Source organism: Mytilus galloprovincialis, chromosome 3 (assembly GCF_965363235.1).
Source record: "Mytilus galloprovincialis chromosome 3, xbMytGall1.hap1.1, whole genome shotgun sequence".
NCBI classification, from domain to species: domain Eukaryota; kingdom Metazoa; phylum Mollusca; class Bivalvia; order Mytilida; family Mytilidae; genus Mytilus; species Mytilus galloprovincialis.
In genome coordinates, this window is record NC_134840.1 from 26,906,189 (window position 1) to 26,929,148 (window position 22,960).

At 32.1% G+C, this 22,960-nt stretch overlaps 2 protein-coding genes across 5 annotated transcripts; one reads left to right on the forward strand and one right to left on the reverse strand.

Moving 5' to 3' along the window:
• The first annotated feature begins 472 nt into the window (after positions 1 to 472).
• On the forward strand, positions 473 to 19,180 carry LOC143067578 (CD320 antigen-like). Of its 3 annotated transcripts, none has more exons than XM_076240924.1 (8): positions 473 to 589; positions 2,386 to 2,508; positions 4,371 to 4,505; positions 5,434 to 5,583; positions 6,567 to 6,734; positions 16,899 to 17,042; positions 17,854 to 17,887; positions 18,414 to 18,441. In XM_076240924.1, the coding sequence occupies exons 2-7, from the start codon at positions 2,412 to 2,414 to the stop codon at positions 17,856 to 17,858; spliced, it is 699 nt and encodes a 232-aa protein (XP_076097039.1). In that variant the 5' UTR covers positions 473 to 589; positions 2,386 to 2,411; the 3' UTR covers positions 17,859 to 17,887; positions 18,414 to 18,441. The 3 variants fall into 3 exon arrangements, with proteins under 3 accessions (XP_076097039.1, XP_076097037.1, XP_076097038.1); XM_076240922.1 differs by having other exon boundaries at positions 477 to 589; positions 17,870 to 17,887; positions 18,414 to 19,180; XM_076240923.1 differs by having other exon boundaries at positions 571 to 589; positions 5,452 to 5,583; positions 17,870 to 17,887; positions 18,414 to 18,774.
• Positions 6,994 to 14,570, reverse strand: LOC143067579 (large ribosomal subunit protein P2-like). Of its 2 annotated transcripts, none has more exons than XM_076240927.1 (4): positions 14,457 to 14,570; positions 10,257 to 10,429; positions 9,198 to 9,254; positions 6,994 to 7,390 (listed from the first exon to the last, which is right to left on the reverse strand). In XM_076240927.1, the coding sequence occupies exons 2-4, from the start codon at positions 10,426 to 10,428 to the stop codon at positions 7,287 to 7,289; spliced, it is 333 nt and encodes a 110-aa protein (XP_076097042.1). In that variant the 5' UTR covers position 10,429; positions 14,457 to 14,570; the 3' UTR covers positions 6,994 to 7,286. The 2 variants fall into 2 exon arrangements, with proteins under 2 accessions (XP_076097042.1, XP_076097040.1); XM_076240925.1 differs by having other exon boundaries at positions 9,180 to 9,254.
• Positions 19,181 to 22,960: the final 3,780 nt, after the last annotated feature.

Below are 22,960 nucleotides of genomic sequence, written 5' to 3' on the forward strand. Positions count from 1 at the left end.
TTCGATTTTCTCTTTTCGAAACAATTGTTACCCATTTTTTGAATTTTTTCTTGAGTCATATAATGGAAGGGCAGACACGAAAATTACTGAACTAATAGATTAATATGTTCTTCGTCCAAGGTATTTTTTTTCAAAAAAATCGGAGGTTATGCATTTTCTTTATCCAACTTGATATATACCCATGTCGTCGACTTGATATCTTATTGTTCTGCTTAACTATGCATTGTAATAGATAAATTGAAACCTTATGCAAATGGTGGTTATAAAATATAACACTTTGTTATTGTGAAGAAAATTGACATTTTATTTGTTTCTATTAACTTTCATTTTTTTTGTTACTATAGTAAACATTACAGTAAGCATTTATCGCCTTCTCTAACAAAGAGCTTCGATTCTTTTGTTCTGTTTCAACCGGGTTTCCGCCTGCAGATGCGCATAATCCCTTACATTCATAAATTTCTCAAGATTGAAGGTAAAAAATAAAACACTTATTACAAATTCATAGCTGATATAACTAACACGGACAATAAAATACAAGGCAAAGCCGGACTACGAATCAGAACAATGCACGAAGGACTGAGATATTTCCGTAAGATATATGTCTTATATTTATAACAGCTAACTTCAATAAAACAATATCCGCGAATCAGAACAATGCCCGAGGAACTGAGACATTTCTTTAAGATATATATGTCTAATATTTATAACAGCTAACTTCAAAAAAAAAACAATATCCGTATTTTCACTCCAGTACTGTAATACTGACACCAGGGCCGTAACTACCTATTTTCTACACCAATATTTTTTATTGAAGTAATAAAATGAAATATTGACAAAATGTACACGAAGAACTCGAATTCATATTATAAACAACACAAGTTTACACTTTTAACAGTGTTATCATGATACGTGATATATCTGTCATTTTCCGGATTTTCGATCGATAGTGAACCGTTTCAGTATATTTGGGTTTTTTTTTCGTGTAGCCGTCCGTCTGTTATGCAGTATTCGTAGGAGAACACATATGAAACTTTGCTTTCGACATTTAAAATAAAACTATAACTATTCACAGGGGCTCAATTAACTAGAGGAAGTTCCCTTTGTATTTTGAATCTTGTATGATCTCAGAAATTCGTGATCGGCTGAATCAGCTGTTGGTTCATTTTTAACGTCTCCAGATCGTACAAGAGCTTTATGGTCAATGCTTTAGTAGTTTTAAAAACACTCCCATTCGTTGTAGCAGGGACTTTCTATACTAAGTATATACTGGTATAGAAAGTCCCTGGTTGTAGTTATATACATGTCTGTTCAGCTTTGAACAATACTGAAATTCAAGGTCCCCGATAAAAAAAAAATATCTTGCATTCTATAATCTTGCTTTATGGTGTGTGTGTGGTTTTTTTTTTTATAACTTACCAGTTTGATTTGTAACAAAAATATTTTTAAATACAAATAATAACTGTTTGCATAAAAATTGTTTCCAGGATCCATCAATACTGATGTTACTTAAAGTAAGGAAATCGAAGGAAAACGGGTCATTTTTAGCAGTTTTATTGAGAGAGAATAATTGGCGGGGGCTGTGCCCCCCACATCTCTCTTGGGGCCTCTATCGGCGGCCCCCAAACCTGTGCCTCCCCAGAATTCGAACCCTAGTTACGGCCCTGGACACATTGGGCTTACTAGTATTCCCCCGAATGCATTTAACTTTAATATATCTAGTGGATGCCAGGCATTAAAACTTTTCCAACTGCACAGGTAAGTCTGTACTCAGAGAGTAGTTTTTGGCATGTAAATACGGCCATATTTGACCGTTTGTTATGATGAACCTTAAAGTTGTATAGTAGTTGATGGCAAATAAAATCAACATTTCTTAGAACTTTTTAACAATAACTTTAAAAGTACGCAAAAAAAAATATCAGCCTGATCAAATTACCGAACTTGTCAAAATTAATAACTTGAATTAACTGCATTCAGCGTTGTATACAAAAAGTATGATTTATACCAGGCATACGCTCACGTTCCAGAGGAAGGCAACTCCTGACTGGAAAACAAACAAACGAACTGACCAAAATTTAATATAGCATTATTCATTCAAATACATTTTAAGCCCAAAAAGTGTTAGAGCGGCTTTATTAATGATCAAAATTCTGAAACAATAACGTTGACCAACAAAGACATAATCTTCAAACATTACCTTATTTGTTTATAAATCTTTGAACTTTCATACAAACTGACCATCAAACTGACAATTATCATCGAGTGTTATCTCAAAACTTGATACTATTATTTGTGCATAGTCTCAATCATAGACTTGTACATATTTATTTAAAAGCTTAAATACTAACTTTATGACCAAACTTAATTTAGTAACTTATTGAATATTAGTAGTTTAAAACTGTTCCGGGATTACAATGTTGGAATTTTCTTCTACCATGCACTGGAAAACAAAAGCTCAACTTTATGCAATTCTGGTTGGAATAACAACAGCATTACGTTTGCCATATTACGGTAAGAACGCCATTAATTTTCATCCTAAAGTTATTGGTTTATTTTCATGAAGTCGTTTGTTATGGTACCTTTAATAACTATTGTAACATGAAAGACAATATTTTCTTCGATCTTCGAGTGAGGTAACTTCTTTTATTTATAAAGGAGTGCATTAGCTGAATATTTCACTATCGTTGAACGCTTATCAAATGTGGAGCGAAGAATAGGAGAGTGCATTAACTTATGTCTCAGAAGTTGTAATTGCTTTGTCTAACTCCGCCTCCTTGGATTTGTAAGTAATGGAAGATAAAAACAAACAAAACTTTAAAATATCCTACAAATCCGAATAAATTTTGCAAACCGAGCACATTTAAAAAAAAAAATCGGAATGAGAGACAGGGGAGGAGGAGAGAGTGTCTTCAGAGAAACTCTTACATAACACTTGTCACACTCCTATTACAATTAAAACATGATAACCAAAACCTGAGTCAAATGAATACGAGAAGGGAGCTACAAAAACAAGTAAGATGAGCTATAACTGAAGATGCGATCTGATAATTTTTTTTTATCAAAAAATTTAAAATTTCTACAAATGCCTAGTCTTAATACCGATAATTACGTCACACATACCTCATAATATTGTTAATGCGAAACTATATCCTAGTTTTTCTCACTTTCATGAAATACCCCGCTATATGCATTATTGTGTATTATCGTATAAGAATAAATATCCGAGAAATACAGGGGCGGATATAACCATTTTTTTAAAGGAGGAGGGGGTGCTCAACACAGGAGTAAACGGGGGGATTCAAACCATATATCCCCATTTAGATGCATTGATCGTCCAAAAATAGGAATTCCAACCCCCCGGATCCACCCCCCCCCCTGGATCCGCCACTGATATATATACATGTCACTGGGGGTTCAGTAACTTCTTCCAATTTACAACAACAAAAAAATATTGCTTGAATTGAACATGCTTAAGTCGATGATTTCGCAATCAATTAACCGATATTTTCCCTACAGTGAACCTGTGACAGTAGGGAAAATATCGGTTAATTGGAAAACAATATCTTCACAAAATATGAATAAAAACGTTTCCTTTTTATCACTGCTCTTTTACACTTTTAAAACTACACGTGTTTTTCAGGCTATGAAAGAAGGTATACATCGAATCAAATTTTGCATCTATTCCCTTGAATAATTTTCGGGCCGGGAACATTATTCAATACCGGCAAATAAATCGCTTTTGGGTCTGGCCACCTCAATGTAGCTCACATAACAGTCGCGTGAATCTATTTACATACATTTATTTGAAATACAAATCCTACTGAAAACATTTTCTCAGTGTATTAATTTTCTGAAATCGAGAGATTTTTAAACAAAGTTTCATAGCGTAGTGAGCGCGCCACTATTTGACTGGCATATCAAATTCATGAAAAGCACAACAAAGCTGCATTGGTCTGTCTCCTTTGGCATGTGCCAACGTGAGTTAAATATACCGGTAGCCATGACTGACTCATTTTCATATTTAACAAACTCAAAACTACACTTTTCGCACTTTAAATATTATAATTTGTAAAATGCGGGCTTAGTAGACTATATCAATAATTTTAATCATATGGAATAGTAATATTATTTTCTATAAAATTCAATTTACTTTTTTGTTGGACGAAAACTTCTCAAACATCATTCAACCTTTCAATTAAATGGAATCATTTATTTCTGACTGTTTAAATTTCACATTGAGTAATGTAGAGTATATATCTAAATAATATACACTCTGACTTTTTCTACTAGCTAAAACCTAGACCACTCTATACACTTTCAAGTTGAAATATGTTACTCTATTTACATCTATCTACATCTATTTCATCTAACAGAAACGTCCTGCAACCCATTCACAGAGTTTCGGTGTGATTTAAATTCTTGGAGCGAAACCTTCTGTTTACCTATCAGTCTAAGATGTAATGGGAAGTATGAATGCATGGATAGGAGTGACGAATATGGATGCCACGGTAAGCCGAAGAAGTAGTTCGAAGATATAATTTTAGATTATTACATGGTATTTTCCGTATTGGCCGTGGTATCAAATTTTAAGTCAAGAGTTAGGGTATATTTTAAATGTAAGAAAAATATGTAGGCCTATACTTATTATAACATAACTGTTATTTAAAAGCATATCTAATTTTAAACATCCTTTCAAATAATCTGATTCAGAAAAGTCAGCATTGAACTAAAATGACTGAATACAAAACAAATGCTGTTTCTTTTTGTAAGATTTTGTAATTTCCATTTATATTTGTATCTCATTACCAACGAGAAATTGTTCATATAAGCTTCATTATCTTACCTCCTATACATTTCCAGGAATATGATTGGTAAAAGCGTCCGCGTGCAAACCATGTATATTTGATATTAGGTAAGAAGGGGGCGGGGCTTATTTCATACACGGTTAGTAATGGAGTTATGTCCCTTTATAAAAACAAAAGGGTACTGACAAAAAAACTTAAAAGTTCCAATAGACAACGAAATTGATGATTAAGATTGAAATAAATTCATAAAACACATTTAAACCTTACAAGTCGTTATTGTTGGCATCTGTTTTTGTAGGATCAATGGAAGTATTTTCTTAATGCTAACAGTATTGAAGACTTGCTCATTTTGAGAATCACTAGTCTTAATTTCACACGTTAAGATAGTCGGTAAGATAAATTCGTTACATAGTGTGCTAGTGACGTAATACGGTATATATGGGGTCAGTAAATTCCATATGGGGATTCGAGCTTCGCTCTCACCCCATATGGAATTTACTGACCCCATATATACCGTATTATGTCACTAGCACACAATGTAACTAATATTACACCAATTATTAAATAGCAATTATCTATTAATACCAATATCGTTATTCCCTTAAAGCTGTACTATTTTATATACTATTAGTTTCGATATTTATCACAGCCCGGGTACGTGAAACTTCTCATTGTGGTGAAGAAGAGTTCCTGTGTGATAATGACAAATGTTACCCAGATTCGTGGAGATGTGACGGTATAATGGACTGCTATGACAATACAGATGAACAGAAATGTCAAGGTATACAATAGTATAGTCATGATTTACCACCGGAATGCTAATCCAGACAAGATGTCTTTCTCTTATCTTTGCAATGCTTAAATTCATATAATACAAGAAAAGTCTCCAATGTGTCATAGTTTCGACCATATTTCATAAAACTTAGTCTCTTAATTCAGATATAATTTTCAAGAACATTGAATTTGTTAGACCGTTTTGTAAGGAAAATCCTGCTCTTTTTTTTTCTTTGAACGTTGATGAAAGGACACATTTCTGATCCTTCCTTTCAAGATAATTTTCAATAATAATATGATATTGACCAATTCCAAGCATATGAACATAAATAGGTGACCCCGCAGTTTAAATGTCTTTAACAAGTACATAGTAAGCAGGGGTCGTTACAGACAAACGTTCACACAATCTGTCCCAGTCAATGAGATGATTTAGGTCGTCAATCAATGACCACAGCCACACTGTTTGAATATGATTCTAGTCTTTCTGGCATCGCTTCCGCTTCTTTCTTTTACACAGGTCGTTCGGGGTATTTGCCATTAATCGCTGTGGGTCAGTGCCGTGTACACATGATAGGATCCATTGAAGAAGCTATTAAACCAGGTTAAATCCACCATTTTCTACATAAGGAAATTTCTGTACGCACAGTAAATATGCTGTTCATCTCTCTCTATATATAGCAGAACATTTATTTTTTGTTAAGCGCCATATTATTTCTATTCTTTTTTATTTATTGAAAACGTATAGGAATAACTATTCCATATAGATATTTTGAGAATCTTAATTGTAAAAAAATGATAGAAGTCAACATTTATGCAAATTTGAGTTCTGGTAAGGAATGAATGAACAGATTTAGTTTCTTATAATAACTATTAAATGTATCATCGGATAATTTTAAAAAGTATGCTATAAATCATATCCGTATCTAAGCATTCGTTATAATTTGTTATATTTTTATATAAGAAAGTTACATCTTTGAAAGCAATTTTTAGGTTCCACACTGAAAACAACTCCATCGACAACAACGACAACATCTTCTCCGAAACTTTGTGCTAAAGGAGATTTTATGTGTGCTGATGGTGAGAGATGTTGTCCAAACACATGGAGATGTGACGATATCATCGATTGTAATGACGGGTCAGATGAACATCATTGCCGAGGTGAGTGTATATCAGTGAATAGGCACTGACACTATTTTTAAGACTGTTGTTTTGAAATATTTGATGACAATTAGAATGTGAAAGCATTGTAGGAATTAATTATGAATTTTGTAACATTTCTCCATTTTTGTATCAACTCTATCTACAACATTTGTTTTTAAACCAGAGCATGAAAAAGTATGTGAATATATCAATGCGAGACAATTTTGTCTATAAACTTATTCTGCTTCTGCTTGTCTGGTATTACAAAAACTATCAATTCAGCTTATTAAGATTTACTTTTCTCATATTACATTGGAAGAAGCAAGAAAACACAATCATGCTAATATTTGAAGACTAAACATTATAACACCCAAAATCCCATTCATGAACAATATAAAGCCGTATAATTTAATCTAGCATTTAGTGTATGTATATAGTTTTAATATAAAACACAAACTCACATAGTTTGCGTATGAATACATCAAATGGTATAAAATTTGATAAATTTTTAGTTATTGTTGAGAGGAATAACACGCATTTGTTTATAAAACCAAAATGTTTACATAACGATTAGTCAAATAACAACCCGAAACTAACATTACTCCCGTCACTCCCATCACTGTCATTGCCATCATCTTCGTCATTGGGCTTTTCTTTATCTTCTCTAGACACTTCTGAAATAAAAATGAAATCTATTTACAATATCTGTCTTCGTCATTATCATGCATTATTGTATTATTGTAATACCCGCAATACATGTTTTTATTTAAATACTATCATCTATCTCATTGACCAGCATAATGTAATAGAAGATGTTTTTTCTCACTAAATTAAACTCTACATTTAAACCATTGTATTTGTCCTTTGTATTTCCGCTGACAAACAACCCATCACTTCTGCATTTTTAATAGGTACCGGTTACAATTACACACAAAAAAGTAGCAACAAGAAATCATTTATGTTACTTAATGAAGCCAACCGTATACCGGTGTTTGAAACACATAAATCCCTAGACCTTTTTTTTAGATAGTTACCCGATTTCACACGGATATGGCATGTAAAAATATGTTTTTTTTTTATTGTGATCGTTATAGTTGCAATTTAAGTCTTTTGTTTTATGTGTAGCATCGGGATACTTTGAACTGTCTTCGTGTCATTACCTCTCATACGTTTTTTTTTATATATTTCAACGCATTTATGTGAATTCCATTTGTTTTAATGAACATAGAATTATGATTTGAAAGCCCGTTAAAACAAATTTAAAATTATTTTCACAGACCATGAATTGGACATCATTCTCATTAGTACCAATATTTTAGAATTATAGTGAATTGATCACCTATGACAAAAATGAAAGTCATATTGGTCAACGCATCTGGAAACCTAATCAGGTTACCTAGAGTTGAAACCTTTATGTTTAACTAAAGCTTGTTTTGTTGAAGGTCTTGTCGATTTGTTTTTCCTTTCTGTTTGATTAATTGCCGAACCTCAGGTTTTTCCGTCTGTTTTTTTCTTAATTGAATTCACAATTAAAGAGGGACGAAAGATACCAAAGGGACAGTCAAACTCATAAATCCAAAACAAACTGACAACGCCATGGCTAAAAATGAAAAAGACAAACAGAAAAACAATAGTACACACGACACAACATAGAAAACTAAAGAATAAACAATACGAACCCCACCAAAAACTAGGGGTGATCTCAGGTGCTCCGGAAGGGTAAGCAGATCCTGCTCCACATGTGGCACCAGTCGTGTTGCTTATGTGATTACAAATCCGGTAAATTGTCTAATTCGGTAGGTCATATTCATGACAGGGAAGGGGATTGTAGTTACGACGTAAGGAACCTATCCGATATCATTTGTGAAACGGTTATTCCATAACGGTCAACCAACTCGTGATGGCGTCCGTAAAATTTACGAAGGGATGATTTCAACTTCACCATTTGGAACTCTTGGTTTAAAAGCTTCCTTGTGAGCAGCAAACCTATATCAAGAAAATCATGATAGGAAATGCAAGCACGGGAATATCGTATCAATTGGGAGATTTAAATGTATTCCTAACAAGGATTGTATTTTGTAAACATAGAAATTATACATTTGGTCTGAGTTTCGTAGGCTGTTCCACTCTAAATGAGAGGAAGATATGCATAACTGATTCGGAACTTCCTGTTTTATAAAAATATACAATATACGATGACCGATTGAGTATACCTGAAGACCGTATCTTCTATATGTATAAAAAAGCAGATGTGGTATGATTGCAAGTGAGACAACTCATCACAAGAGACCAAAATGACACAGAAATTAATAACTATAGGTCACCGTACGACCTTCATCAATGAGCAAAGCCCATACCGCGTATACTTCTATATGTGTCTAGTTTTTCATGGCTTAATTTCCAGTTTTTATTGGTTATTCCTTTGTTATCATTTGATATTAAGAACTACTTAAATAAAATATACTTTTACTTGAGGTGTACCTGTCTCATTACAAGTTGATTCTGATCCGCCACATACAGATGCCAGAAGACCTTGACCTGTAATTGGTAGAAGAATTAAATGCTGTGAAAATTTATTCGAAATGAAAGCGAAAGTATTTGCCAAAATGTTATGGCCACTTCCTTTCATTTCGTATAACTTTTGAAATCGGCTGCATTCAATTCAATATTTGAAGCAGACGTTACTAATTTGTAAAACTTGTGTCATTTTGAACAATAAATTATGTTTGAAGTAAAATTCAATTCTCATATTTACAGATCTTCTAAAACAACATATATGCTATATAGATATAAGAAGATGTGGTATGAGTGCCAATGAGACAACTTTCCACCAAGGTCACAATCTGTAAAAGTAAACCATTATTGGTCAAAGTACGGTCTTCAACACAGAGCCTTGGCTCACACCGAGCTATATAAAGGGCCCCAGAAATGACTAGTGTAAAACCATTCAAACGGGGAAACCAACGGTGTAATCTATATTATTAGATTTTAATCTATATTAATAAAATGACTCACAATACTTAGTAAAGATATGAGAGTATTCGCACTTACTTAAAGCCAGTCAAAGACAATAACAACTAATAATGTGTGATATGTGCACAATTTTGTTGAACAATCTTCTACATCTGGTACTTTTTGTGAGTTTAAACGAAATATTCTGAATCTTTAATACTGAAATTGCACTAGTTGTCGTCAACTTTCATTGTTTTTACTTCATTCGTAAAATAAATTTCTATTGGAATAGGGTTTATCAATTAAAAATCGTATGTTACAAACATATCTTGCAGAATTGTTTCTGTCATTGTTGAGTGTTACTAGTTAAGAATTCGAAATAAATCTTTAAAAGTAGGTTATTTCTTTAATACAATTGTAGAAGCCAAACTCTAAATTAAATCACTAGAGAAATATACTCACAAGAAATAGTGCCAAAAATATCATACCGAAAGGCCTACCCTCCAAAATCAAGTGAAGACAGAGAAAATACAACAGACAAAAACGTACGCAATCACAAAAATTGAAGCTATTTGGTTAGATACTTACTTTTCAAAACCAGTTCTTCTACGTTTTTTCCTTTTAACTTAGATATTACAAGATTTATCTTCTCGTTATCCGAATCAATCCCGACACTTCCAATAATCCTCTTCAAATCGTCGACTGATGGGTTTTCAATGCCACCCATCACAGCCAACATGTATGCTGCTACATATCTCATGCTGTGGGAAAAATGTGAAATTCCAATATTTTTATACATAATTCAATGCAACTTCATTTCATTTTTTCGTATAAAAATACATAACAATAGCAATAGTTGATAAATACTATTTTTTTGGTTTCATTAGTTATGCAGTCATGTGGATTTACCATTGCAACCTTTGATAATGAATTCTTAATTTTACTAGAGGCTGCATGTTACAGAGTGACCTTTGAAAGTTTTTGCTTATGAAAAAAAAGCCATTTACTTATCTAAAACCAGAATTATTGATATTTTTATTTTCTGTAAATTTACTGTTGATAAAATATGGAATAGTTTGAAACATTAAGGGATTTCTATACTCCTATGTATATATTGCCTTATTTGGATTTATATTTTTGATGCTCTTCAAATTCGTTTTTGAAAGTGAATTTTAACTGTTTGGATTCGAGCGCAATGATTTAAAAATATGTTGAAAAAAGTACCAAATTATAACCCTGGTATCTTTGATGTATTCTAATGGTCTAAGGGTGTGGTAAATGTCATCCAAACTAAGAAAACTCATCTTCAATTGTATTCAACCGGAAATTTGACCATGTTTTTGAATGATAACATCAATATTTGAACATTTCCCACATTTTTTTTTATCAGAAACGGGACAACTTCATTAACTTTATTATTAAATATAAAAGAAATATTAAATATATAAAAGAAAAGTAAAAATTACAAATTACCCGGACTCAAACGAAAATTCAATTCAGAAAGTCCCTTCCATTGACAAAATCAATCGCTCAAACACACCAAACGAATGGACAACTGTTATATTCCTGACTTAAAGTTTATAAGTTGTAATACATACTTTTTATTATAATTATACTGCTGTTTTTCAAATGTTGCATATCTTAATCATATTTTAATCAATTAGTTTGTAATAAGACACACATGACTTTATTTTATTTCTTGTTGATATTATGTACAAATTTACTTTGAGAACTTGAGGACAGTTCAAGAATCTCATCAATTTTGTCCTCTCTCCCTTTTTGTTATCTCTTTAGTTACATACACTACCGTAAGGACACCCCATTACCAAATTTCATTTTCATTAATGTTGACAACAAATTATTATAGTACTTGATAGTTCTTACACGACTTTAGCGAACCATGGAAGTTTTATGTCGACGTTAATATTGCCATTGATATTACTTCCATGTGTAGACCAATTAGATTTTGAGTTTCACATGGTTCATTGATATTCTTATGTTTTTGGAAGACAGAATAGTTATCAATGGTACCAGGATTATAATTTAGTACGCCAGGCGCGCGTTTCGTCTACATAAGACTCATCAGTGACGCTCATATCAAAATATGTAAAAAGCCAAACAATTACAAATTTAAAGAGCATTGAGAATTTTAACTTTTAAATGTTACTGATAATAATTTTCACATTTTGTACTTTATCTAGAAATGGTAAACAAGCTAAATACGGTGTGTACTATCAACTTCAAGAACTTTTTTTATTTGTCAAAAGTAAAATAACAAAAATACCGAACTCAACGGAAAATACAAAACTAAAAGGAACTTATCAAACTGCAAAATCAAAAGCTTAAACACATCAAACGAATGGAAGACAACTGTCATATTTCTGGTTTGGTACAGGCATTTCCTTGTGTAAATAATGTTGGATGAAGCATAGTTTTGTTGCTTAATATTAAAACCTCAGCCTTTTGTACCAGTCGTATACAATTCAATTATCTACACAACAATGTGTGAACAAAACAAACAGACATAATTAGTACAAATATCCAAAATAGTAGTACAGCAGTCAACATTGTGTTATAATCTTAATCACTATAGATAAAGAAAACAGTAGTATGCCGGTGTTCAAAAATCATAAATCGATCGAAAGAAACAATTCCGGGTTACAAACTAAAACCGAGGAAACACATCAACTATAAAACAAAGGAACAACAGGAACACTGAAGTGCAACAAAAGCAAACGCCATCATACATATAAACGAACTATAGGATACAATATATAAAATACAAACAAAAATGTTAAAGTAAAAAACAAAATGGCATCAACTACTTAAACTTTTTTATGTGCGTCTCTGTTAGATTTATTTGTACTTTTGTTTGAATTTTTGATCAGTTGTTGTGCATGTTAATTTAGTTTTGGCTGCTGCTTCCCAATAATTTTCATACTAACCTGTTGTTTCTGATGGTTGCAATGATTTGTATAGTAAGACTATATAGGTAACAGTAGTATACTGCTGTTCGAAAGTTATAAATCGATTGAGAGAAAAAAAAATCTGGGTTACAAACTAAAACCAAGTGAAACACATCAATTATAAGAGGAAAACAACGAAACAACAGAATCACTAAATAAACTCATCATAGATACCAGGATTGAAGAATTGAAGTTTTATATTTGCGCCAGACGCGCGTTTCGTCTAAAAAATACTCATTAGTGACGTTTGAATAAAAAAATATGTTAAAAGTCAAATAAATTACGAAGTAAAAGAGCATTGAGGACCAAAATTCCTAATGGTTTTGCCAAATACAGCTAAGGTTATCTATTCCTGAGATAGAAAAGCCTTATTATTATTTCAAACATTCAGAGTTTTGTAAACATTAAAGTCCTGCAAAAATCCAAACGACAATGTAAATCTCAGAGAAACGAACTATAAGATAACAACTGCCATTTTCCTGAGTTGGTACAGGACATTTTAAGAAAACATTGTGGATTGAACCTGTTCCTTCTCGTCTAATTTTGTCGATATTGGAACTACAAACAACTAGCATACAAATGGGAGATTCAGCTATATAAAGGTATAACCCACCAATTTCTTCGGGAAATGTCAATTTCAAGTCAGGATTTTGACAGTTGTTTTCACTCAAATGACTGTACCAAGTCAGGAATATGACAGTTGTTTTCACTCAAATGACTGTACCAAGTCAGGAATATGACAGTTGTTTTCACTCAAATGACTGTACCAAGCCAGGAATATGACAGTTGTTTTCACTCAAATTACTGTACCAAGTCATGAATATGACAGTTGTTTTCACTCAAATGACTGTACCAAGTCAGGAATATGACAGTTGTTTTCACTCAAATGACTGTACCAAGTCAGGAATATGACAGTTGTTTTCACTCAAATGACTGTACCATATCAGGAATATGACAGTTGTTTTCACTCAAATTACTGTACCAAGTCAGGAATATGACAGTTGTTTTCACTCAAATGACTGTACCAAGTCAGGAATATGACAGTTGTTTTCACTCAAATGACTGTACCAAGTCAGGAATATGACAGTTGTTTTCACTCGTTCCGTTAATTCATGTGATTGATAACATTTGATGTTGTCAGTTTTTATTGACTTCCCCCTATTTATAATCGGTATTTTGTGTTATACATTTCTACCTCACGTGAATATTATGGGGTTGTAAAGACGGTCAATAATAATATCATTGCCAAAATTCTAGTTGAAAACTTTATTGATGTAAGATATAGTTGTGTATTATCATATAGTAAATAGTTATCGCATATGTGCATCAATGCGTTTGAACTAATCATGCTAATTAACTACCTCAGTTTAAAGAGACGATTATACACTTACAGTAGCTTATACCTTTTTTTGACATAAGACACATAATTTATAAAATGTGATTGTTTATTCATGGCAATTAGTATTCAAAATGTTAAACATCTGGTTTTTATATAAAAAAAAATCAGCAGAATACAGGACCTTTCATTCAATTAATAAAATGTTATCAATAAAACGAAAGCAGAAATACTAGTTTTGTATGAAGAAGTAAAGCTCATGCCATTAGAATATCCATTCAATCATATTTATCTATATACATTGTGTAAATGTAAACTAGATAAACAATTCTTTTCATGCTATTTCTAATTAAGAAAAGGGATGTTCATTTTTATCATATATCTAAATCTGTTATTATTAGGATATACACTTGCTGTTCATTTTATTTTATAACGTGTAATTCTAATTTATGATATAATCTTCATATTCCGTTAAATTATACTTACTTTGGTAAAGTGTCTTCTTCTTGAAATTGTCTTTGAAATGGTATATTTCACCACATGAAGAAAATTCGATATTAATTCCAGGTAGTTTAAACCTATAATATTGATTGCAATATTTTATGCAATGTTCATTGTTTCCCTTATGACGTGTTTGTTTATTTTATTATTTAAAATTTGAACACGTTAATAAAAAAAAAATAGTTTTTTTATCCTCTTTGAAAATTCACCAAAAAAAAAAAAAATACAAAATAAACCGCATTAGTTGGAGGCAAATTCATCAGGAAAATTGTAGATGAAAACTATTTTGCCAAAAAACAACATCTTTAAAACGTGTATCTTTATCATTTTTTTTTGTTTAACAATACATGAGATAGAAAAAAGACACAAAAGATGAAAAAGGGTTAAACTATGTTATTCATAAAAGACACTTGGTAAAAAACATATATGAACACACAGCATTTCATGTTTTTTTTATTGTTTTCACTTGTTCTGTTGATTCATGTGATTTTGATAACATTTGATTTTGTCAGTTTTTATTCGACATCCTCTTTCTTAGTTTACCTTTGAAATCGGTATTTTTGTTTTATACATGTCTTACTCACATGAATATTATCGGATTATAATTTAGTTTTGGATGTAACGCGTCTTCTGATTGACTGACGTTATTTTGTTATGATCCCATAGACATGATTTAGTCATGTGACCGTGACGTCATCAATGTTTTTTCATGGTATTCTACGGTTTGAAATGGAATTTAGAATTAAATTAGAAGAAATGACTGTAATATTTTTTCTGTCTATTCGAAATAACATAAAAAATGTGGTACACACTGTTAAATAACCCGCTAAATAAAGACTGTGTAGTAAAGACTTAGGTCAGAAGTGGATTTGTAACGTAATAACGGACTTCCTAAAGCCAGAATTTATAGTAAATTTATGATTATGCAACTGAAAAGATGAAAGCAATTGCTTTCTCATAATCAAGATATTAGAGGTGGGGTTTTTGTGCTTTTTTGTAAATGATTGTATTTTTTGAAATTGTAACACAGAGATGACTGATGTACCCATATTTTGACTTTTATTTATTATGTGTGTTTTGTTCATGCATCGTTGTAAATATAACGGAATTTGATGCGACTGTCATATAAGTGAGAGGTTTAGCGCTATAAAACCATGTTCAATCAACCATTTTCTACATTTGAAAATGCATGTACAAAGTCAGGAATATGAAAGTTGTTGTCCATTCGTTTGATGTGTTTTGTCATTTGATTTTGACATTTGAATAGGGACTTTACGATTGAATTTTCAGTACTTTTGTGATTTTACTTAAACAAAAATTTCTAGGAGCTTTTTATTGTAAAACGTGATACACTTTAAAAATTTCCTAAATAAAATAATGACACAATGTTTCCACCTTCGTAAATTAGAACTGTGAACCTACGACCCGATGCTGCTCGGACAATACAAGGAACATTATTACACAGACATATGAGTAATCGAGTTTACAAAACGCTGATTTTCCATATTGTATTGTTTTATATAGCTATAGGTTTTCTGTTCCCCTTTTCCTGGAAAAAATATTTGAAAATTTGAAAATTATTTCCAACTCTGTGGCTGTAGCGTTTCCCTCATTAATGTCGCATTTCTACCACATTCCAGTGATCAGTTTCACAAATAATCTTACGACTAGAGTTGGTCTTTAGTATACAGAATTGTTCAACTTTAGTTGTAAGACTTTTTTTGAAACTGATCACTAGTCTACCCCTTTGATCAATTAAACGCAACCTTTATGTAGCAGTAGGCGAATCATTTCTGCAAAAAATACTGAAGTTCCAGTGCCAACACACGTCTGCATTGCTAATATGAGAAAACTCCAGCATCAGTCCCTTTACTCAAGTTACGAATAACCATGGGTTTGATTGTTAATATTATCATCTGCAATTATACCATATTTCATGATTTATACATCAAGGTTCTGGTAGAAAGGTACTTTTTTCTTTTTAAAATATGCATGTGTAAGCAAATTTTTCATTGAATGGTTCGTGCAAGTTGATAGAGATACTTAACTCGACCATAAACGCTGGATTCACAATTGTTTGTGGAGAAATCAAGTTTGAACAATCCACAATGTGATTTTTAAATGTTAATATACAATATGTGAAATATGAAATAAAATGAATGACCATTCAAAAGATGATCAATATATAAATACTAATAATAATTTCAAATTTCTAAGAAAATAAATTTAAAGCACAAATGCTAAAATATAGATGTACCCTTTCCAAAAAAAAAAAGAAGACTTGAGATGACTAGTATAGTATATGATAATAAAAAAAATGAATACTGTTTTTTTTTTAAAGTTTATACCATTTACAGTCATTTAAAAGTTTACTTACGTAATATAATGATATGATGTCTTAATTATGTATCAATCTTTATGTTACAGTTACAACTAAAGCACCAGTAATACGCATACAGTGTGCCACAGGTATGGTCTCATGTGATCATGGAAAGAAGTGTGTGTATACAGCATGGAAATGTGATCGTATTGTAGACTGTTCGGATGGTTCTGATGAAAGTGATTGTCAAGGTACTATTACTGTACTTTGTCTAGTCTCTCGCCCTTTCTATTGGAGCTAGGATGTATTTGTAATGGTTTAGCTTTTGCGAATTTTTGTCACCAGAGGAGCTAGTATTTTGTTGCTGAATTAATTGTTATTTAAAAATAATCTTTAACAAAAAATTAATTGTCCAGTAATGTTTTCAAAATTCCAATTTTCATGTAGAAGTAATATTTTGGTTTACAAATATGTGCTGTTGATCTTTTCTTGGCAACTATTATTTTGGTCTTCTGAATTTTAATCTTAGATCAAGCTTTTTCTATAATTTAATTAAATACATTGTCTTTGACCCATGAGATGATTGATGTCTAGTAGAGTAAATAAGAGGTTCTTTGCCATGACGCAAATGCTAATCTGATGAATGCGTTTTCAATTTTCGGTCTGTCATATTTACTTTTCTTTCTTACTCTCTTTTTAATCTTTAACCGTGTATAGCATATATTGAGCTCTTTAATTTAGTTGCTTTGTTTATCATAAAGAAGAATAGAAAAAAAATACGAATAGGCTTAACTCTGCCAAAATGTCAATCATCAAGTCCGAAACCATCAGCAAAATGAAACAAAAACAAACAAACAAACGAATCACATGACTTCACAAAAGTTACTGCTATGATCTACTTTTACTTGCAAAGCTTGCTATTCTCACATAATTTCTGATGGCACTTATTTACTTTATCAACTATTTATTTGTCTGTAACAACGCATTGATACATGTTGTGTGAAGAAACATGTCACTATGTGAAACGAGCTCTCGATATATACACATAACTAACTTTTGTAGATTAAATATTTTTCAGGCCCTGTTCCGAAAACGGGTAAGTTTTAGGCATGATGTGTTGCATTTTACTAGAATGATCATACACATATTTGAAAGTACACAATTAGCAGTATATCATGATTTGATAAAAGTTTTATAAGTTAAAGGCCAATTTAAGATGTTGCCTTACCCAGACCAGACACACATTAAGACATTTTAGGATTCTAATCTGCAATACCGCAAGTCAACATTAAAATAATGAGAATAACACTTTTATTGATTAACGATTACCAGGCATGCTTGTAGCCAAATTCTTGAAATTCAATTAAAAATGTATAAGAACCGAAATAATTGGAGAGCTTGAGATATCTATAATCACTATACTTTTTTTTTTTAAATTAATGAAAAGCGGTTTATTCAAACCATCCATGTTACATATCACCACTTTTAGTCAAAGTTCTTCGAATTAATGTATATACAAATACAGTTCGAGTGGTTCAAATAAACATCTTTACAATAGTTAATTGATGTTTAAAAAATAATAATGCAAATCATTTTAAATATTGAACAAATTTATGTTACAGACAAAACAATAGTGATGTCATTTGAAGATCTCTTACATAGACACAAACAAGAAACAAGAAACAAACGATCAGTAGAACTGTCTAATAGACCTAGATTATCTAATGTCAATGGAAACAATGAAACGGAGGATAGTGAACACTGAAATGAGCAACAATAGAGAAGATTCAAATAGTGAAAATAGAGATAAAAAGACAAATTAATCTTTTTTTTTATATTTGATATATAGATATAAACCTTAAAATTTCAAAGAAATTGTTGGTGGAAAATATTAAAAAAATGTATAAGCTTATCAATCTGCGTATGAATACAAGTGTATAAATATTAAAGATTTTAGTGGAATTTGACAAGTGAGTGCAACATTACACAAAACAACTTATTCGTATGAGGCATCTTAAGAGAATCAAATATTCAGATCTTGCTAACCATTACTTGCTATATATATAAAAAAATAGTGTAAATTTTAAAAGTGACGCCTAAATATCTGTCATTTACACAAGGTTTTTTCGTGAGCAACACTTAAATATTCTCTAGAACAATGGTGAAAGAATTTCATGACTTGGAATATTCACATGATGGAGGGTAAATTATGTAGGTACATTGGAGGGTAGGTAGGCTTTCTTTAATATACTGATTCACAGCGAAATCTGGTTTTGGCTCATTTATATTTTTCAAGTGGGACATGAAAAAAGATATAGCAACACCAAGACTGTCTTCATTTGAATTTGTTTCTTGTTAATTAATATAAAATTGCCAATGTTATTTGGCTTTCCGAAAATTTTAGTTTAAATTTCACCTGAGAGTCTTATCATATACAAACGAAACGCGTATCTGACAAACTTTGTTAGACTCCTGCAATATTTGATTAGTTTTTAGCACTGGGTCGATTCGATTGGAGGTGGACATATTTTTCCAGTGAAGCTTAAGCCCAGTAGTCCGCGTTTGTGATGGTATGACATGATATTGCATGATAGTGCCTTTTCTTTTTTCTAAAAAATTACTGTTGAAAGTATGATACATATGGCATTTGTTAGATTTGGCACATCAATTTTTTTTTTGATTTTTTCAACTTTTTTACTTTATTCTTGATTTGGTCTGATTTTATGAACGCGCTACTGATTAGTCTAATTTAGCGTTTCGTGCGTCAGGCGTTCTAAAGTATATTGTTTGATATCTTTGATTAAGTATATAGAACAAGATGATATTTTGGTCAGTGGTGGCTTGACTGATTTAGAATATATACATGTATTATGAATGATTGTAATCGTCCATACCATTTATCTCCATATTCCGTTGATATTCCTACATTTCTCTTTCCTGGTGATGTCCACGTCAAGTTGATTTGGTAATCGTTTTGTGTGACCATCCTCAGGATGTGACCTATCGGACTCTATCTCCTGGTCTAATTAGTGTTGGTAATGCTGCACTTATTGGCTCTTTGCAGCAGTTCTGAGTTGGAAAATATACCTGACCAAATATCCTGACGATTTTCCAGTTGCTAGTGTTAAAGGTGTTATATATTTCTCCATTTCTCTTTCTTATATTTCAACATTCTATCCAATGTAACAACGCTGATATTAAATTGATTTTATAAATTTTCTTTTTGATGTTTCTACTATATAGGTTTGATGCCCATATTTTTCTTAACTTGTAGTATGCTGATCTTGCTATTTAATTCCATTTGCTATGTCGGTTGTTGGATTGTCGTTGGTATCTGTAACAGCTGCAATGTATATTAAACTGCCTATCATCTCTATTTCGTCATTGTCCGGTGTAATAGGCTACATGGTGTATTACATCTATGCTTATACACATTGTTTTACTTTTCTTCTTTTAAGACATCTGCTTTGGCTGGCAAATGTGTTCTTGATTGACAGAAGAACATTAGCATCTGCAAAATCAAAATCTGGTAATACTCCTAATCTTCCCAGTTGATGCATCACATTTCCGTCATCCCCCAGCTATGGGTAAATAGTTGGTCAGATGAAGATCATAGATCTGTTAAAGCAGTTCATCTAAGAGAAGGAAACTTGATATAAAACCAATGGCATGATGGGAGTCATAAGCTTTGGCTAGCGATTCATCTAGAGGAAGGAAACCTTGATGAATAAATCCCTGGCCCTCCTGGTAAGGGGGTTGTGCGCTGGGCTAGCTACTCAGCCACGGAAAGAAACTTATGTTACAGAAACAGAAACAAGGGAAAATCAATTAGTTCGGTGTAGACAGATGGAAACCTCTGCAGGAATGCAGCCTATGACGAGCGACAAGACTCTGAGAAACTCTATTCTGTCTCCTAAACAAACGTTAAAATTTGGTTGTTGGAATGTTAGAATTATGAACGAAACAAGCAGAACTGCTCAAACAATTAAGGAAATGAAGAGATTCAAGCTTGATATATTGGGTGTTAGTGAATGCAGATGGACTGATTCAGGAAAATATAAACTAAATTCAGGTACAGACATTTATTATTCAGGACGTACAGATGGTAGACACCAGGAAGGAGTAGCTATTCTATTGAGTAAGAGAGCAAGCAAGTCTGTTGTAGAATGGATAGCAATAAATGAAAGAATAATAAAAATACGAATGAAAACCAGTTATGGGCACATGACCGTTATCCAATGCTATGCCCCAACAAATGATTATACAGATAATGAGAAAGAGAATTTTTATATTAAATTTAATCAGATCATAATGGATACACCAAAGCATGATGTACTTACCATCATTGGAGATTTTAATGCAAAAGTAGGTTCAACTAACATAGGTTCAGAAGAAGTGATGGGAAAACATGGGCTTGGAGAAATTAACAACAATGGTGAAAGATTAGTAGAGATGTGTACTATGAACAATCTGGTATTTGGGGGAACAATCTTTGAACATAAAAACATACATTAAGCCACATGGGTGTCTCCAAATGGGAAAGTGAAAAACCAGATCGATCACATACTGATTAATAAGAAATGGAGGTCATCATTATTAGATGTGAAAGTGAAAAAAGGTGCAGATGTATACAGCGATCATCACCTAGTCATTGGAAAGATCAGACTAAAATTAAGAAAAAATAAATGCAAAACACCAAGCAAGATCGTAGACTTTGAAAAACTTAAACAACCTGAAATACAACAAAACTTCAATATAGAACTGAAGAACAGATTTGAGGTCTTACAACTTGAAGAAAATGAGATTGACATAAGCTCTAAATGGCAACATATGAGTGAAATTTATTTAAAAACAAGTGAAGACATCTTAGGTTACAAAAATAAAGAAAGAAAGGAATGGATATCTGAAAAAACCTGGGCTCTAATTTTGGAAAGAAAAGTGTTAAAATCAAAAACCAACCAAGCAACAGGAGAACAACAAGAGGGAATGAAAGATCTATATAATAGTAAGGAAAAAGAAGTGAAAAAGAATGCAAAGGCAGACAAAAAGGCATACATAGATAAGATTGCAGAAGAGGCTGAAAATGCATCTAAAGTTGGAGATATGAGAAAGCTATATAACATTACAAAACAGCTTAGTGGCAGAGTAAATACCAACAGTACTAACATCAAAGATAAAGATAGTCAGACAATATGCAAATTTGAGAAACAACTGGAAAGATGGAAAGAGCATTTTGAAGAGGTGTTGAATAGGCCTGAACCTGAAATCTCAGTTGACAGGACAGAGGAAGCTCCACCACCAATAGAAATAGAAATGGGACCCATAACAGATGATGAGATCAAAGCAGCCATTAAAAAACTTAAAAACAACAAAGTTCCTGGGGTAGATGGCATACCAGCAGAAGTACTAAAATCAGACATAAATCTCAACGTGAACATCCTACGTGATTTGCTGAATGAAATATGGGAAAAAGAAATACTACCTACTCAGTGGAAAGATGGTATTATCATAAAACTACCAAAGAAAGGTAACCTTACAGATTGGAACAACTGGCGTGGAATTACTTTACTATCAGTGCCTGGTAAGATACTTTGTAGAATAATTTTAGAACGAATCAAAGACAAAATCGATTCCATTCTACGGGAAGAACAAAGTGGATTTAGAACAAACCGTGCATGTATAGATAACATCCTCATTATTAGATGTGAAAGTGAAAAGAGGTGCAGATGTATACAGCGATCATCACCTAGTCATTGGAAAGATCAGACTAAAATTAAGAAAAAATAAATGCAAAACACCAAGCAAGATCGTAGACTTTGGAAAACTTAAACAACCTGAAATACAACAAAACTTCAATATAGAACTGAAGAACAGATTTGAGGTCTTACAACTTGAAGAAAATGAACAGGCACTAGAATGGAGGTCACCCATATATATAAATTATGTGGATTTTGAAAAAAGCCTTTGATAGCGTCCATAGAGAGTCACTTTGGTACATCATGAGTATGTATGGAATTCCACAGAAAATAATTAACATCATTATGGAAATGTATGATGGTTTTAGATGTGCAGTCAGACATGATGGAAAACTATCAGATTGGTTTTTAATACATCTGAAGTAAGACAGGAATGCATAATATCTCCTTTTCTCTTTATATTAGTGGTTGAC

Coding starts and splice junctions, on each gene's coding strand:
- LOC143067578 (XM_076240922.1), top strand. CDS start 2,412: ATGTTGGAATTTTCTTCTACCATGCACTGGAAAACAAAAGCTCAACTT. Junction 2,509..4,370: donor ATTACGTTTGCCATATTACG/GTAAGAACGCCA, acceptor TTCATCTAACAG/AAACGTCCTGCAACCCATTC. Junction 5,584..6,566: donor AGATGAACAGAAATGTCAAG/GTATACAATAGT, acceptor AGCAATTTTTAG/GTTCCACACTGAAAACAACT.
- LOC143067579 (XM_076240925.1), bottom strand. CDS start 10,428: ATGAGATATGTAGCAGCATACATGTTGGCTGTGATGGGTGGCATTGAA. Junction 9,255..10,256: donor AGAAGAACTGGTTTTGAAAA/GTAAGTATCTAA, acceptor TACCAATTACAG/GTCAAGGTCTTCTGGCATCT. Junction 7,391..9,179: donor AGGTACACCTCAAGTAAAAG/TATATTTTATTT, acceptor TTTTTATTTCAG/AAGTGTCTAGAGAAGATAAA.